Genomic DNA, 17,628 nt, shown 5'->3' with positions numbered 1-17,628 from the left:
ACTCTCCTCTCTCTCTTCCCTCCCTGGACTCTCCTCTCTCTCTTCCCTCCCTGTACTCTCCTCTCTCTCTTCCCTCCCTGGACTCTCCTCTCTCTCTTCCCTCTCTGGACTCTCCTCTCTCTTTCTGGACTCTCCTCTCTCTCTCTGGACTCTCCTCTCTCTCTCTGGACTCTCCTCTCTCTCTCTGGACTCTCCTCTCTCTCTTCCCTCCCTGGACTCTCCTCTCTCTCTCTGGACTCTCCTCTCTCTCTCTGGACTCTCCTCTCTCTCTCTTCCCTCTCTGGACTCTCCTCTCGCTCTTCCCTCCCTGGACTCCCCTCTCTCTCTTCCTTCCTCTGGACTCTCCTCTCTCTCTTCCCTCCCTGGACTCTCCTTTCTCTCTTCCTTCCTCTGGACTCTCCTTTCTCTCTTCCATCCCTGGACTGTCCTCTCTCTCTTCCCTCCCTGGACTCTCCTCTCTATCTTCCTTCCTCTGGACTCTCCTCTCTCTCTTCCCTCCCTGGACTCTCCTCTCTCTCTTCCCTCCCTGGACTCTCCTCTCTCTCATTCCTCCCTGGACTCTCCTCTCTCTCTTCTCTCCCTGGACTCTCCTCTCTCTTCCCTCTCTGGACTCTCCTTTCTATCTTCCCTCCCTGGACTCTCCTTTCGCTCTTACCTCCCTGGACTATCCTCTCTCTCTTCCTTCCTCTGGACTCTCCTCTCTCTTCCCTCTCTGGACTCTCCTATCTCCCTTCCCTCCCTGGACTCCCCTCTCTCTCTTCCTTCCTCTGCACTCTCCTCTCTCTCTCGTCCCTCCCTGGACTCTCCTCTCTCTCATCCCTCCCTGGACTCTCCTCTCTCTCTTCCCTCCCTGGACTCTCCTCTCTCTTCCCTCTCTGGACTCTCCTTTCTCTCTTCCCTCCCTGGACTCTCCTTTCTCTCTTCCCTCCCTGGACTCTCCTCTCTCTCTTCCTTCCTCTGGACTCTCCTCTCTCTTCCCTCTTTGGACTCTCCTCTCTCTCTTCCCTCCCTGGACTCTCCTCTCTCTCTTCCCTCTCTGGACTCTCCTCTCTCTCTTCCCTCCCTGGACTCTCCTCTCTCTCTTCCCTCTCTGGACTCTCCTCTCTCTCTTCCCTCTCTGGACTCCTCACTCTCTCTTCCCTCTCTGGACTCTCCTCTCTCTCTTCCCTCCCTGGACTCTCCTCTCTCTCTTCCCTCCCTGTACTCTCCTCTCTCTCTTCCCTCCCTCGACTCTCCTCTCTCTCTTCCCTCTCTGGACTCTCCTCTCTCTTTCTGGACTCTCCTCTCTCTCTCTGGACTCTCCTCTCTCTCTCTGGACTCTCCTCTCTCTCTCTGGACTCTCCTCTCTCTCTTCCCTCCCTGGACTCTCCTCTCTCTCTCTGGACTCTCCTCTCTCTCTCTGGACTCTCCTCTCTCTCTCTTCCCTCTCTGGACTCTCCTCTCGCTCTTCCCTCCCTGGACTCCCCTCTCTCTCTTCCTTCCTCTGGACTCTCCTCTCTCTCTTCCCTCCCTGGACTCTCCTTTCTCTCTTCCTTCCTCTGGACTCTCCTTTCTCTCTTCCATCCCTGGACTGTCCTCTCTCTCTTCCCTCCCTGGACTCTCCTCTCTATCTTCCTTCCTCTGGACTCTCCTCTCTCTCTTCCCTCCCTGGACTCTCCTCTCTCTCTTCCCTCCCTGGACTCTCCTCTCTCTCATTCCTCCCTGGACTCTCCTCTCTCTCTTCTCTCCCTGGACTCTCCTCTCTCTTCCCTCTCTGGACTCTCCTTTCTATCTTCCCTCCCTGGACTCTCCTTTCTCTCTTCCCTCCCTGGACTCTCCTCTCTCTCTTCCTTCCTCTGGACTCTCCTCTCTCTTCCCTCTCTGGACTCTCCTATCTCCCTTCCCTCCCTGGACTCCCCTCTCTCTCTTCCTTCCTCTGCACTCTCCTCTCTCTCTCGTCCCTCTCTGGACTCTCCTCTCTCTCTTCCCTCCCTGGACTCTCCTCTCTCTCTTCCCTCCCTGGACTCTCCTCTCTCTCTTCCCTCTCTTCCCTCCTCTGTCTCTTCACTCCCTGGACTCTCCTTTCTCTCTTCCTTCCTCTGGACTCTCCTCTCTCTCTTCCCTCCCTGGACTCTCCTTTCTCTCTTCCCTCTCTGGACTCTCCTCTCTCTCTTCCCTCTCTGGACTCTCCTCTCTCTCTTCCCTCCCTGGACTCTCCTCTCTCTCTTCCCTCTCTGGACTCTCCTCTCTCTCTTCCCTCTCTGGACTCTCCACTCTCTCTTCCCTCTCTGGACTCTCCTCTCTCTCTTCCCTCCCTGGACTCTCCTCTCTCTCTTCCCTCCCTGGACTCTCCTCTCTCTCTTCCCTCTCTGGACTCTCCTCTCTCTCTTCCCTCTCTGGACTCTCCTCTCTCTCTTCCCTCTCTGGACTCTCCTCTCTCTCTTCCCTCCCTGGACTCTCCTCTCTCTCTTCCCTCCCTGGACTCTCCTCTCTCTCTTCCCTCTCTGGACTCTCCTTTCTCTCTTCCCTCTCTTGATTCTCCTCTCTCTCTTCCCTCCCTGGACTCTCCTCTCTCTCTTCCCTCTCTGGACTCTCCTCTCTCTCTTCCCTCTCTGGACTCTCCTCTCTCTCTTCCCTCTCTGGACTCTCCTCTCGCTCTTCCCTCCCTGGACTCTCCTCTCTCTCTTCCCTCTCTGGACTCTCCTTTCTCTCTTCCCTCTCTTGATTCTCCTCTCTCTTTTCCCTCCCTGGACTCTCTTCTCTCTCTCTCTGGACTCTCCTCTCTCTCTTCCCTCTCTTGATTCTCCTCTCTCTCTTCCCTCCCTGGACTCTCCTCTCTCTCTCTGGACTCTCCTCTCTCTCTTCCCCCTCTGGACTCTCCTCTCTCTCTTCCCTCCCTGGACTCTCCTATCGCTCTTCCCTCCCTTCTCTCCTCTCTCGCTTCCCTCTCTTGACTCTCCTCTCTCTCTTCCCTCCCTGGACTCTACTCTCTCTCTCTTGACTCTCCTCTCTCTCTTCCTTCTCTGGACTCTCCTCTCTCTCTTCCCTCCCTGGACTCTCCTCTCTCTCTTCCCTCTCTGGACTCTCCTCTCTCTCTCTTTGGACTCTCCTCTCTCTTCCCTCTCTGGACTCTCCTCTCTCTCTTCCCTCTCTGGACTCTCCTCTCTCTCTCTTTGGACTCTCCTCTCTCTTCCCTCTCTGGACTCTCCTCTCTCTCTTCCCTCCCTAGACTCTCCGCTCTCTCTCTTTGGACTCTCCTCTCTCTTCCCTCTCTGGACTCTCCTCTCTCTCTTCCCTCTCTGGACTCTCCTTTCTATCTTCCCTCCTTGGACTCTCTTCCCTCCCTGGACTCTCTCTCCCTTCCTGGACTCTCTCTCCCACTCAGGCCTTCCCTCCCTGGCCTCTGGGACTTCTACAGGGATTCTCTGGGATTTTGTTTCCTAATCCTGTTATTTGCGAGGTAGATCTCTCGTTCCCGAATGCCTTGGATTGAGCAGGGAAACAAAACAACAGCTGAAATAGCCGTGTGTTTCCGTGTCTGTGTGGAGCTGGAAGTATGGTGGTGATGTAACACAGAGGCGGTGTGTGTCGGTAGAGAGACGTATCTCCATTGACACACACACACACACACACACACACACTGCCCTGAGCGCTGAGTGCTGCAATATCGTGACCCACATTATCCAGGGAGAGCAGAGAGCCGGGGGCAGAAGGAGGGGTGGGCGGGGGTAGCAATCAGAGCCCAGCACCTCTCTTTTCTTCTCTTCTCTGCTCTCCCTCGCTCCCTCTCTCCCTCCGCTCTCCTCCCCTAATCACCACTTCCCACTTAGCATTTAAAACGGCTGCTTCCCCCGCAAACCACAGAGCAGCACGGCCACAGAGCAGCACGGCCACAGAGCAGCACGGCCACAGAGCCAGCCTGTCATTTAGAGCTATGGGGAGCACAGTGCTCAGCTATACCCTGCTGACACACACACACACACACTGCAGAGAGGCATATATACAAGCCAGCACTAACAAATGAATACACTCAGTGGTGTTACAGGGTAATAGCCTCTTCATCCTTCCTTCCGTGCTCTCGTTCCCTTCCTCTCTCCGTCTCAACTCCCAGGCTTTGTGTAAGACCACGTTAGAGACACGGCAAGCGCAAGGAAGCTAGAAACAGTGAGTGTGTGAAATAGAGAGAGTGAGTACGACTAAAAGACAGATGGAGGGAGCGTGAAGAGAGAGAGAGAGAAGGAAATATAGAGGGGGGGTTAGTGTGACAGAGAGAACTGGAACGAGGCTGAGCAAGCATGAAGGAGCTAGAGAGAGAATGAAAGATGGAGCGAGAGGAAGTAGAGAGAGAGGGAGAGAAAGAAGGGGGGCGTGGTAAATCGGCAGGTTTGTCTGGATGTGCTGCCTGCCAGTCTGATTTCCACCTCCTCCCCCAATGTGTTCCCTCTCCCTGGGAGCTCTAATCAGCAGCTAGCACAACACACACTTTCTTACTTTCCTTCGCCTCGTTCTTTCTCTCTCCTTCTCTCCCTTTTCCATCTAATACTTTCTCTCTCTCTACCACTCTCTCCTTTCCCTCTCTGCCTCTCTCTCTCCTTTCCCTCTCTGCCTCTCTCTCCTTTCCCTCTCTGCCTCTCTCTCCTTTCCCTCTCTGCCTCTCTCTCTCCTTTCCCTCTCTGCCTCTCTCTCTCCTTTCCCTCTCTGCCTCTCTCTCTCCTTTCCCTCTCTGCCTCTCTCTCTCCTTTCCCTCTCTGCCTCTCTCTCTCCTTTCCCTCTCTGCCTCTCTCTCTCCTTTCCCTCTCTGCCTCTCTCTCTCCTTTCCCTCTCTGCCTCTCTCTCCTTTCCCTCTCTGCCTCTCTCTCTCCTTTCCCTCTCTGCCTCTCTCTCTCATTTCCCTCTGCCTCTCTCTCTCCTTTCCCTCTCTGCCTCTCTCTCTCCTTTCCCTCTCTGCCTCTCTCTCCTTTCCCTCTCTCTCTTTCTCTGTCGTTCCGTGGGTTTTTTAATGAGGCTTAACTGCTGAATCCCTGAATGGCTGTAGCTGGCACACCACTCCCTTGCTGCCTCTGGCACTGCCACACTACCCACCCAACGCCAAGCCCCCGCACAGCTGCCCCCGCTTCCACACCGGCTCCCTGTGCGCAAGCACACACACACAAACACGCACACACACACAGAATGCAAACATAGTGACCTGCTGTCCAAGCAGCCGGAGCCGTTTTTAAATGAACACTCGGTGGAGTGAACACCCGGTGATTTAAGTGTGTGTCTGTGTGAGAGCGTGCATGGCTCCCTAGCGGCTTTGAAGGCTCCCGAGTGGAATCTGATTAGAGATGCATGTCTGACACACACTGCCGTCCTCCGCCTGTTCCACCATGAGGCAGAGTGAACAGGGAGGGCGGGGGGCCAGGGTGGGGGGCGGGGGGGCAGGGTGGGGGGTGGGGGGCCAGGTTGGGGGGCAGGGGACAGGTTGGGGGGCTGGGGCCAGGGCGGGGGGGCCGGGGTGGGGGGCAAGGGCGTGGGGGCCAGGGTGGGGGGCGTGGGGGGCAGGGCTGGGGGCCAAGGTGGGGGGCCGTGTCTGTACCGTGTCTCTCTCTCTCTCTGCTCTGTCCCTGTTTATAGCTGTACCGTGTCTCTCTCTGCTCTGTCCCTGTTTATAGCTGTATCGTGTCTCTCTCTCTCTGCTCTGTCCCTGTTTATAGCTGTACCGTGTCTCTCTCTCTCTCTGCTCTGTCTCTGTTTATAGCTGTACCGTGTCTCTCTCTGCTCTGTCCCTGTTTATAGCTGTACCGTGTCTCTCTCTGCTCTGTCCCTGTTTATAGCTGTACCGTGTCTCTCTCTCTCTGGTCTGTCTCTGTTTATAGCTGTACCGTGTCTCTCTCTCTCTGCTCTGTCCCTGTTTATAGCTGTACCGTGTCTCTCTCTCTCTGCTCTGTCCCTGTTTATAGCTGTACCGTGTCTCTCTCTGCTCTGTCCCTGTTTATAGCTGTACCGTGTCTCTCTCTCTCTGCTCTGTCTCTGTTTATAGCTGTACCGTGTCTCTCTCTGCACTGTCCCTGTTTATAGCTGTACCGTGTCTCTCTCTGCTCTGTCCCTGTTTATAGCTGTACCGTGTCTCTCTCTCTCTGCTCTGTCCCTGTTTATAGCTGTACCGTGTCTCTCTCTGCTCTGTCCCTGTTTATAGCTGTACCGTGTCTCTCTCTCTCTGCTCTGTCCCTGTTTATAGCTGTACCGTGTCTCTCTCTCTCTGCTCTGACCCTGTTTATAGCTGTACCGTGTCTCTCTCTCTGCTCTGTCCCTGTTTATAGCTGTACCGTGTCTCTCTCTCTCTGCTCTGTCCCTGTTTATAGCTGTACCGTGTCTCTCTCTGCTCTGTCCCTGTTTATAGCTGTACCGTGTCTCTCTCTCTCTGCTCTGTCTGTACTGTTTATAGCTGTACCGTGTCTCTCTCTGCTCTGTCCCTGTTTATAGCTGTACCGTGTCTCTCTCTGCTCTGTCCCTGTTTATAGCTGTACCGTGTCTCTCTCTCTCTGCTCTGTCTGTCTCTGTTTATAGCTGTACCGTGTCTCTCTCTCTCTGCTCTGTCCCTGTTTATAGCTGTACCGTGTCTCTCTCTCTCTGCTCTGTCCCTGTTTATAGCTGTACTGTGTCTCTCTCTGCTCTGTCCCTGTTTATAGCTGTACCGTGTCTCTCTCTGCTCTGTCCCTGTTTATAGCTGTACCGTGTCTCTCTCTCTCTACTCTGTCCCTGTTTATAGCTGTACCGTGTCTCTATCTGCTCTGTCTCTGTTTATAGCTGTACCGTGTCTCTCTCTCTCTGGTCTGTCCCTGTTTATAGCTGTACCGTGTCTCTCTCTCTCTGCTCTGTCTCTGTTTATAGCTGTACCGTATGTCTCTCTCTCTGCTCTGTCCCTGTTTATAGCTGTACCGTGTCTCTCTCTGCTCTGTCCCTGTTTATAGCTGTACCGTGTCTCTCTCTCTCTGCTCTGTCCCTGTTTATAGCTGTACCGTGTCTCTCTCTCTCTGCTCTGTCCCTGTTTATAGCTGTACTGTGTTTCTCTCTGCTCTGTCCCTGTTTATAGCTGTACCGTGTCTCTCTCTGCTCTGTCCCTGTTTATAGCTGTACCGTGTCTCTCTCTGCTCTGTCCCTGTTTATAGCTGTACCGTGTCTCTCTCTGCTCTGTCCCTGTTTATAGCTGTACTGTGTCTCTCTCTGCTCTGTCCCTGTTTATAGCTGTACCGTGTCTCTCTGCTCTGTCCCTGTTTATAGCTGTACCGTCTCTCTCTCTGCTCTGTCTCTGTTTATAGCTGTACCGTGTCTCTCTCTCTCTGCTCTGTCCCTGTTTATAGCTGTACCGTGTCTCTCTCTCTGCTCTGTCTCTGTTTATAGCTGTACCGTGTCTCTCTCTCTCTCTGCTCTGTCTCTGTTTATAGCTGTACCGTGTCTCTCTCTGCTCTGTCCCTGTTTATAGCTGTACTGTGTCTCTCTCTGCTCTGTCCCTGTTTATAGCTGTACTGTCTCTCTCTCTGCTCTGTCCCTGTTTATAGCTGTACCGTGTCTCTCTCTCTGCTCTGTCTCTGTTTATAGCTGTACCGTGTCTCTCTCTGCTCTGTCTCTGTTTATAGCTGTACCGTGTCTCTCTCTGCTCTGTCTCTGTTTATAGCTGTACCGTGTCTCTCTCTGCTCTGTCCCTGTTTATAGCTGTACCGTGTCTCTCTGCTCTGTCCCTGTTTATAGCTGTACCGTGTCTCTCTGCTCTGTCCCTGTTTATAGCTGTACTGTGTCTCTCTCTGCTCTGTCCCTGTTTATAGCTGTACCGTGTCTCTCTGCTCTGTCTCTGTTTATAGCTGTACCGTGTCTCTCTCTGCTCTGTCCCTGTTTATAGCTGTACCGTGTCTCTCTCTCTCTGTCTCTGTTTATAGCTGTACCGTGTCTCTCTCTCTCTGTCCCTGTTTATAGCTGTACTGTGTCTCTGTCTCTCTAGAGTATTTTTCCGACCTGAAGGGGCGTGAAGACACTGACGAAGGCATCTACTGGGAGTTTTACGGCAGCGCCGTGTGTGGTGAGTACACACACACACACACACACACACACACACACACACACACACACACACACACACACACACACACACACACAATCTCTGTGGGAGTCTTCTCGGAGGATACCAGCATTGATTCAGAAGGACAACATCAGAAAAAGAGAACAGTGGCTTCTCTTGTATCCGATAGATTTCCCCTCCCAGCTACGGAGCGAGCTACGCTTTTGTGCCTACCTCACCTCCTGCCTCCCTACTCTCCTGCCTACCTACTCTCCTGCCTATCTCCCCTCCTGCCTCCCTACTCTCCTGCCTCCCTACTCTCCTGCCTCCCTTCTCTCCTGCTTACCGCCCCTCCTGCCTCCCTACTCTCCTGCCTACCTCCCCTCCTGCCTCCCTACTCTCCTGCCTACCTCCCTACTCTCCTCCCTCCCTACTCTCCTGCCTACCTCCCTACTCTCCTCCCTCCCTACTCTCCTGCCTACCTACTCTCCTGCCTACCTCCCCTCCTGCCTCCCTACTCTCCTGCCTACCTCCCCTCCTGCCTCCCTACTCTCCTGCCTACCTCCCCTCCTGCCTCCCTACCCTCCTGCCTACCTCCCCTCCTGCCTCCCTACTCTCCTGCCTCCCTACCCTCCTGCCTACCTCCCCTCCTGCCTCCCTACTCTCCTGCCTCCCTACTCTCCTGCCTCCCTACTCTCCTGCCTACCTCCCCTCCTGCCTCCCTACTCTCCTGCCTCCCTACTCTCCTGCCTCCCTACTCTCCTGCCTCCCTACTCTCCTGCCTCCCTACTCTCCTGCCTACCTCCCCTCCTGCCTCCCTACTCTCCTGCCTCCCTACTCTCCTGCCTACCTCCCCTCCTGCCTCCCTACTCTCCTGCCTCCCTACTCTCCTGCCTCCCTACTCTCCTGCCTCCCTACTCTCCTGCCTCCCTACACTCCTGCCTCCCTACTCTCCTGCCTCCCTACTCTCCTGCCTCCCTACTCTCCTGCCTACCTCCCCTCCTGCCTCCCTACCCTCCTACCTACCTCCCCTCCTGCCTCCATACTCTCCTGCCTCCAAACCACAAGTTTCTCCCATGTATTGCTTACGATCAATATTGATGGCCCATGTGGAAATCCAACTTGCAACCTTCGCATTGCCGACACCCACCATGCTCCCAACAACTGAGATATGTGGATCTCAATGCCATGCAGAAAGGTCCCCGGTTTTAACTAGTGATGCTATGGAGGTTTGAGCTCCAAAGAGCGAGAGAGAGGGGGGGGGCTATTACAGAATGGGCCCCACTCCAGCTGTTAGGAAAGCAAATTCCCTCATTTCCCACTCCCTCTATCCTCCTCTCTCCACTCCCTCTATCCTCCTCTCTCCACTCCCTCTATCCTCCTCTCTCCACTCCCCCTATCCTCCTCTCTCTACTCCCGCTATCCTCCTCTCTCCAATCCCTCTATCCTCCTCTCTCCACTCCCCCTATCCTCCTCTCTCACTCCCCCTATCCTCCTCTCTCACTCCCTCTATCCTCTCTCCACTCTCTCTATCCTCCTCTCTCACTCCCTCTCTCCTCCACTCCCTCATCCACCACTCCCTCAATCCCCTCCACTCCCTCTATCCTCTCCACTCCCTCTATCCTCTCCACTCCCACTATCCTCTCCACTCCCTCTATCCTCTCTCCACTCCCTCTATCCTCTCTCCACTCCCTCTATCCTCTCCACTCCCTCTATCCTCTCCACTCCCTCTATCCTCTCTCCACTCCCTCTATCCTCTCTCCACTCCCTCATCCTCCTCTCTCCACTCTCTCATCCTCCTCTCTCCACTCCCTCATCATCCTCTCTCCACTCCCTCATCCTCCTCTCTGCACTCCCTCATCCTCCACTCTCCACTCCCTCTATCATCCCCTCTCCACTGCCTCTATCCTCCCCTCTCCTCTCCACTCCCTCTATCCTCCCCTCTCCACTGCCTCTATCCTCCCCTCTCCACTCCCTCTTTTCTCCCCTCTCCGCTATCCTCCTCTCTCCACTCCCACTATCCTCCTCTCTCCACTCCCACTATCCTCCTCTCTCCACTCTCTCTATCCTCCTCTCTCACTCCCTCTATCCTCCTCTCTCACTCCCCCTATCCTCCTCTCCCACTCCCTCTATCCTCCTCTCTCAACTCCCTCTATCCTCCTCTCTCCACTCCCTCTATCCTCCTCTCTCCACTCCCTCTATCCTCCTCTCTCCACTCCCTCTATCCTCTCAACTCCCTCTATCCTCCTCTCTCCACTCCCTCTATCCTCCTCTCTCCACTCCCTCTATCCTCCTCTCTCCACTCCCTCTATCCTCTCAACTCCCTCTATCCTCCTCTCTCCACTCCCTCTATCCTCTCTCCAGTCCTGGAATCACAGGAATGTGAGGCATGAGGGTCTATTAAAGACCCACGACAAACTACCAATTAATCCCCCTCTCCCTCCTCCTCTGCTCACTCCCTCCTTTCCTCCCCTCATCCCCTCCCTTTCTCCAAATTGTGAAATGTCCCTCACACCACAGCCGCCCCCCCGTGTTAGAACAGCAGGAAGAGGTTGGACTTCCAGCTGGAGAGGCCAGAGAACTGTATTACATTCCTGCATCATATTACAAACAGAAGTTGAAGGTCATAATTCATCTTTCTCTGTGATTTGAGTGTCACCGGTGACAACTTTGTAGAAATTCTTCAAGGTCGTTTCAAATGTTGCCTAATGGACAACGCTAATATTTCATCCCCTCTTCCCGCAAGAAAACAGTCATATTACATGCTAATACCACCCCTAGTCCTGTGAAGGCAGAAGTGGATGAAGTGGGGGTGGACGGCTGCTAGGATCTCTCCATACCTGCATTATTCAACACACTGATGCACACACACCCTGCGGTCGGTTCGGTGGGCTGAGTGGAGCTGGGCGCCCCAGGGCAACACCTGGCTGCTTCATGCTATCATTGGAGGGAGGGGGGGGGGCAGCCAGCCAGCCAGCAGTACAATGCTCTGACTGTGCCTGTTTGACGAGGCTGACCTTATCTGCCACAGGCATTTATCTCCAGCTTAACCCTGGCTGTGTGTGTTGTGGGGGGTGATGCAGGTGTAGACAGTCATGTGTGTTTCATTTGGAATGTGCCCACCTGTTTGAGTTCTGCAACCTGACCTGTGTAGTACTCACCTGTCATCGCCACTGATGCAGAATAGTGTTGTAACAGTGTGTTTGGTCATCTCTACAGAATAGTGTTGTAACTGTGTGTGTGTGTGTGTGTGTGTGTGTGTGTGTGTGTGTGTGTGTGTTGCAGAGTCAGGTGAGGACCCAGCAGCCTATGACATCCTGGCTAACCCCCCAGGCCCAGGAGAGGAGGAGGAGGAGGACTCGAGGCAGGGCTTTGAGTTTGAGTTCTCTGACCGACCCCTCCTGCCCTGCTACAACATTCAGCTCTCCCTCTCACAGGGGTAAGTGTCTGTGTGTCATTAAAGGCCCCAGAAATAACATTTTTCCTTCCGGTTCTGACTACAGTTTTGAATCGGTTTCTGTCCTGCAGTAAGCAAAATAATGAGCTTTAGTCTGTCCACCTGTGACCGCCCATTACATTACAGTATTGTCACGGTTACCCAGCCACATTATAACAGTGTTGTTGTTCTCACCAGTAACCCTACACTTCACTGCATGTTGGGTTCCCTCCATCCATCCGTCCCTCCTCTCCCCCTATCCAGTGTGTTATTAAAAAGATGAGAGGAGGGATCATTATGATCAGGGTATCGATAAAGTCATTAGTCACACCGACCTGGGGGAGGGAGGGGGGAGGGTCATTAGTCACACCGATCTGGGGGAGGGAGGGGGGAGGGTCATTATGATCAGGGTATCGATAAAGTCATTAGTCACACCGACCTGGGGGAGGAAGGGGGGAGGGTCATTAGTCACACCGATCTGGGGGAGGGAGGGGGAGGGTCATTAGTCACACCGACCTGGGGGAGGAAGGGGGGAGGGTCATTAGTCACACTGATCTGGGGGAGGGAGGGGGAGGGTCATTAGTCACACCGACCTGAGGGAGGGAGGGGGGAGGGTCATTAGTCACACCGATCTGGGGGAGGGAGGGGGGAGGGTCATTAGTCACACCGATCTGGGGGAGGGTCATTAGTCACACCGACCTGGGGGAGGGAGGGGGGAGGGTAATTAGTCACACCGACCTGGGGGAGGGATGGGGGAGGGTCATTAGTCACACCGATCTGGGGGAGGGAGGGGGGAGGGTCATTAGTCACACCGATCTGGGGGAGGGAGGGGGGAGGGTCATTAGTCACACCGACCTGGCAGAGGGAGGAGGAGGTGGGTGTCATTAACCAGGGGGCTCGCCACAGGAGGAAATGATTAATGTGGAGGGAAGAAGGTAGACTAGTAGAAGCAGAGCTCTTTAATACTGTGGGTTGCTCTGATATGAGGGAGGAGAAACATTAGGGGGTTAGAGAGATGGAGAGGAACAGAGAGGGTGGGTAAAGAGACAGAAAGGAGGTTGGATAGAGGATTTTAGAGAGAACGATTGGAGGATTGATAGGATGGTAGAGAGAGAGAGGAGGTTTGATTGAAGGATGGTAGAGAGAGAGAGAGAGAGAGGAGATTTGATAGGATGGTAGAGAGAGAGAGGAGATTTGATAGGATGGTAGAGAGAGAGAGGAGATTTGATAGGATGGTAGAGAGAGAGATGAGATTTGATAGGATGGTAGAGAGAGAGGAGATTTGACAGGATGGTAGAGAGAGAGAAGATTTGATAGGATGGTAGAGAGAGAGAGGAGATTTGATAGGATGGTAGAGAGAGAGAGGAGATTTGATAGGATGGTAGAGAGAGAGAGGAGATTTGATAGGATGGTAGAGAGAGAGAGGAGATTTGATAGGATGGTAGAGAGAGAGAAGATTTGATAGGATGGTAGAGAGGAGATTTGATAGGATGGTAGAGAGGAGATTTGATAGGATGGTAGAGAGGAGATTTGATAGGATGGTAGAGAGAGAGAAGATTTGATAGGATGGTAGAGAGGAGATTTGATAGGATGGTAGAGAGGAGATTTGATAGAAGGATGGTAGAGAGAGAGGAGGAGGTTTTTTAGGATGGTAGAGAGATATTTGATAGGAGGATGGTAGAGAGAGAGAGAGGTTTGATAGGATGGTAGAGAGAGAGATGAGATTTGATAGGATGGTAGAGAGAGAGGAGATTTGACAGGATGGTAGAGAGAGAGGAGATTTGACAGGATGGTAGAGAGAGAGAGAGGTTTGATAGGATGGTAGAGAGAGAGAGGTTTGATAGGATGGTAGAGAGAGAGAGGTTTGATAGGATGGTAGAGAGAGAGAGGTTTGATAGGATGGTAGAGAGAGAGATAGAGAGAGGTTTGATAGGATGGTAGAGAGCGAGAGAGAGGTTTGATAGGATGGTAGAGAGAGAGATAGGTTTGGTAGAAGGATGGTAGAGAGAGGATGTTTTTTAGGATGGTAGAGAGAGAGAGAGAGAGGTTTGATAGGATGGTAGAGAGAGAGAGAGATTTGATAGGATGGTAGAGAGAGAGGTTTGGTAGAAGGATGGTAGAGAGAGGAGGTTTTTTAGGATGGTAGAGAGAGAGGAGGTTTGGTAGAAGGATGGTAGAGAGAGGAGGTTTTTTAGGATGGTAGAGAGAGAGGAGGTTTGGTAGAAGGATGGTAGAGAGAGGAGGTTTTTTAGGATGGTAGAGAGAGAGGAGGTTTGGTAGAAGGATGGTAGAGAGAGGAGGTTTTTTAGGATGGTAGAGAGAAATATAGAGGAGAAGATGGAGATTGACGCTACGCAGCACGGCAGGCTGCCGTTAGCCGGAGACGTTAGCTAGAGACGTGTGTGAATGCAGACAGCGCTAATTGCCTCCCACACCGTTTTCCTCCCAGCCTCGTCACTCACCCTCTCTTCCTCCCCTCCCTCTCATTCTCTCCCTCTTGGCTGCAGCGCACTGTTCTGTGTAATCTTCAGTCTGAGCACCGCTCTCTCTCTCTATCTCTCAGCGGAGCTCCCCTCCCCCACTCTTTCTTTCGCTCTCGTTCTCTCTCTCCTCGTGTCTCTCTCTCTCGCTCTGCTCTCGTTCTCTCTCCTCTTGTCTCTCTCTCTCCATCTCTCAGCGGAGCTCCCCTCCCCCACTCTTTCTTTCGCTCTCGTTCTCTCTCTCCTCTTGTCTCTCTCTCTCTCTATCTCTCAGCGGAGCTCCCCTCCCCCACTCTTTCTTTCGCTCTCGTTCTCTCTCTCCTCGTGTCTCTCTCTCTCGCTCTGCTCTCGTTCTCTCTCCTCTTGTCTCTCTCTCTCCATCTCTCAGCGGAGCTCCCCTCCCCCACTCTTTATTTCGCTCTCGTTCTCTCTCTCCTCTTGTCTCTCTCTCTATCTCTCAGCGGAGCTCCCCTCTCCCACTCTTTCTTTCGCTCTCGTTCTCCCTCTCCTCTTGTCTCTCTCTCTCGTTCTCTCCTCTTGTCTCTCTCTCTCTCCATCTCTCAGCGGAGCTCCCCTCCCCCACTCTTTCTTTCTCTCTCGCTCTGCTCTCGTTCTCTCTCTCCTCTTGTCTCTCTCGCTCTGCTCTCGTTCTCTCTCTCCTCTTGTCTCTCTCTCTCTGCTCTCGTTCTCTCTCTCCTCTTGTCTCTCTCGGCTCACTCTGCTCTTCTGGCTGATGCAGTATTAATGGATCTCCTGGGCTGTGAGGCCGGCCTGCGCTCTCTCTCACTCACACACACACACACACACACACACACACACACACACACACACACACACACACACGGAGGCTCGGCAGCGCTTGCATTTACACTCCTCTCCCCATTCAGCTGCTCCCCAGCCGCAGCGCTACACAGCTAACCATTTCAAGTGCTATCGATTGAACAGCGCCTGTTGTTCATCACCTACCCGTGTGTGTGTGTGAGGGGGGGGGGGGGGGGGGGGTTACACACATCCATTCTCACATAAGGATTATTCACACACCAACTGAATTCACAGAGCGCCCCCAGAAAAGCCTTTGTGTTTATATGTGTGTGACAGATGTTGAAAACCCCAACCACGGTGCTACAGCCCATAATTACAGCTAGTGTTGAAAAGCTGGAGCCACTGGTGTCACATCAGAAGTGTAGAGCCATGCTAACCCGTTCCCTCTCTCTCCTTCTCTCTCTTTAACCCCCTCAGTCCCAGAAACTGGCTGCTCCTATCAGACGTCCTGAAGAGACTCAGAATGTCCTCCAGGGCGTTCAGGGCAGCCTTCGCCCATCTGGAGGTAGCAACCATCGCCGAGGCAGAGTTCTACAAGCAGGCGTCACTGTCGCAGCTCTTCTCGTGCCCCGACGAGCTCGCCGCCTTCCTCCCCGACAGCAAGGAGCTGCTGGACCTGGTTGAGACCAGCTCGGAGCTGGCTGCGCTGCTGGGCTCCTCGCTAGAGTGTTTGGACAGCCGATGGGAGCCCAAAGGGGCCCAGGTCAAAGCTAAAGCCCGCTCGTGACCCTGAGATACACACACAGAGGGTGACTCTCAATAAGATCTACTTTCTCCTGAAGTGGACACTCCTTCACTAGTTCCCACAAATCTGGTGCAGTTATTTGGCTAGTGGTAGTTTTCCACCATGTTTCTTATACCAGTCCTTTCCTTTCAAATCGGTGAAGGGAAGTGAACACTTTGGGAGGAAGGAGAGAGTATTGGGACGTAGCCAACACACACACATGCTCCATGTGTACGTTCCCCTGCCCTGTGAGGACTGGATGTTGAATACTGGACAGTATCCCTTCCAAGAGGAAACAGACCCCAGCGCCACACAAACTGCATTTTTAAAATAAATATATTATATATGTATACATTAACAGCCGATTGAATTTGTTCTATATATATATATGTATGTATGTATATCCATACTGTATATCTGCTGCTTTGGTTGTCATGTTGTGGTCAGGTTGTGGGTTTTGACACTGTTTGGGTTGACTAGGCTAGTGAACAGGTCATTGTTTGACTTTGGATCATGGCAGTGCACTTGATTTGAGCTTTACCGACCCATTGGACTTTGATAGATATATATATAGAGGTGAACTGTGACAAAAAACATTTTAGCACTCATGGCTCATCCCAAAGATTTGGGGATTTTTATTTTCAACATTGTCTAAAAACCTAGCTTTATTTGTCTCTTATTTATGACAATGAGGAATTAAGATATTTGATGTGGGTTTTTTGTAAAATATAAATGTAAAATACTACAAGCCATTTCAATTGAAGAGTGAGATTCATGCTTGAACTTGTAAATAAGATGACCATTTCAGTAACTGTTTTTCTGACTGGGGTGTTTGGTTTGTTTGTTTAGGCAATGTAAGTGTTTAAACTTTGTAATTAAATACACTTATTTGTATTTATATTTTACAAAAAAGTTCATTTAAATAAATCGCAATAAGAGTGAACCTTTATCGTATTTTATTAATCTAGATCATTTCCATTTTTAGGTGAAATTCTGAAATGTTCCCCAAATTCCCAGTTTTTCCAGAAATTCTGGTTGTAGGATTCCTCCCTTGTCCGGGACTCTTCCAACCAGGACTATGGAAAAACACCGTTTTGTCACCTATTAATTTGGTCTGAAAAATATTTTACTATTGACATTTGCCACTATGAATAACCTACCTCTCGATTTTGGATAATCTAGTCTAGAAACACAGTGCTCCCACACAGCTTTCACTGTTGTTTCTCTTACAGTCGGTGGTTTGTGTGGTATTGAGTCCTGGTTTTAACTTGCCACGCTGGCTCTCTCGTTCCGCTCCGCTCTCAGGGCACTATACTTTCCATCCTTGTTGATCTTGTTTTTTAAAGAGGAAGAGGATGCGATTTGTTGCCAGCAGGAATAGTTTGGTTCGAGTCAAACGTAGGCTCCCCAGGATCCCAAACGCTCATATTTCCACTACGCCCTTCCCTTCACACACACAGTTCTCCGTAGTTAAGTAGAAAAGTCCGTCAGAATGTGGGGGGCAAATAGGACCTATTTTATTATTCCATGGTTGTTGTTTGCCTTGAAATAGCGAAATATTAATTATCTGTGGGGTGTGCTGCTTGTCATATCTGCTGGTTTGTGTTTGCGTAATATCCAGATCGGTGTTTTACAAAGCCATGCAGGCTAACAAACACCGCCAACAAGTTGACACAATCTACCCCTGCATAGCAGCGCCTGAAAAGCCTGTTTGCGCCAGATGCATGTTGTTTAATCTGTTGTCCTTTTCTAGCTCATCAAAATAAACGTCTGTCGGTCTTGTTGATTTACCTCCGGTGTTTTATGTCCTAAGTATAAGGATATGAAAGTATCTCCTAGGCAACACGTTTCCCCCGTCATATTTGATTTGATTTCCAAAAATAATGACTATCCTATGTATAGCCCCTTTATTCGTGTGCTAGCATGGTCCGATAAAGTATGCCTATTTGAAATGTAGGCTAACGGCTATATCCAAAACCAGCCATCAATATTAGAAATAATCCAACCGTTTTTTGATGTAGGCTAACATGATCAATTAAGCAAACCGGTAACGTTTTCTCTTCTGCCAAACCAATTAGCGATGTTTGGCTAGATTTTCCCTCTCCTTGTCTTTTTTGGGGTGAAACGTGTGTAGGCTACTTAATTAAAAAAC

At 51.8% G+C, this 17,628-nt stretch overlaps 1 protein-coding gene across 1 annotated transcript in view; it reads left to right on the top strand.

Moving 5' to 3' along the window:
* LOC139396855 (BCL-6 corepressor-like) overlaps window positions 1-16,321 on the top strand; it is a gene marked incomplete at its 5' end in the record, with an annotated part of 29,056 nt that extends 12,735 nt beyond the window's left edge. The window contains 3 exons of the mRNA XM_071143772.1: window positions 7,958-8,035; window positions 11,300-11,453; window positions 15,170-16,321. Coding sequence (XP_070999873.1) covers window positions 7,958-8,035; window positions 11,300-11,453; window positions 15,170-15,479 — 542 coding nt within the window. The remainder of the gene's footprint in view (window positions 1-7,957; window positions 8,036-11,299; window positions 11,454-15,169) is intronic.
* Between the last annotated feature and the right edge of the window lie 1,307 nt (window positions 16,322-17,628).

This window comes from Oncorhynchus clarkii, unplaced genomic scaffold (assembly GCF_045791955.1).
Source record: "Oncorhynchus clarkii lewisi isolate Uvic-CL-2024 unplaced genomic scaffold, UVic_Ocla_1.0 unplaced_contig_12929_pilon_pilon, whole genome shotgun sequence".
Lineage (NCBI taxonomy): Eukaryota > Metazoa > Chordata > Actinopteri > Salmoniformes > Salmonidae > Oncorhynchus > Oncorhynchus clarkii.
Note: the sequence above shows the minus strand (reverse complement) of the source record. Positions and strands in the feature narration are given on the sequence as shown.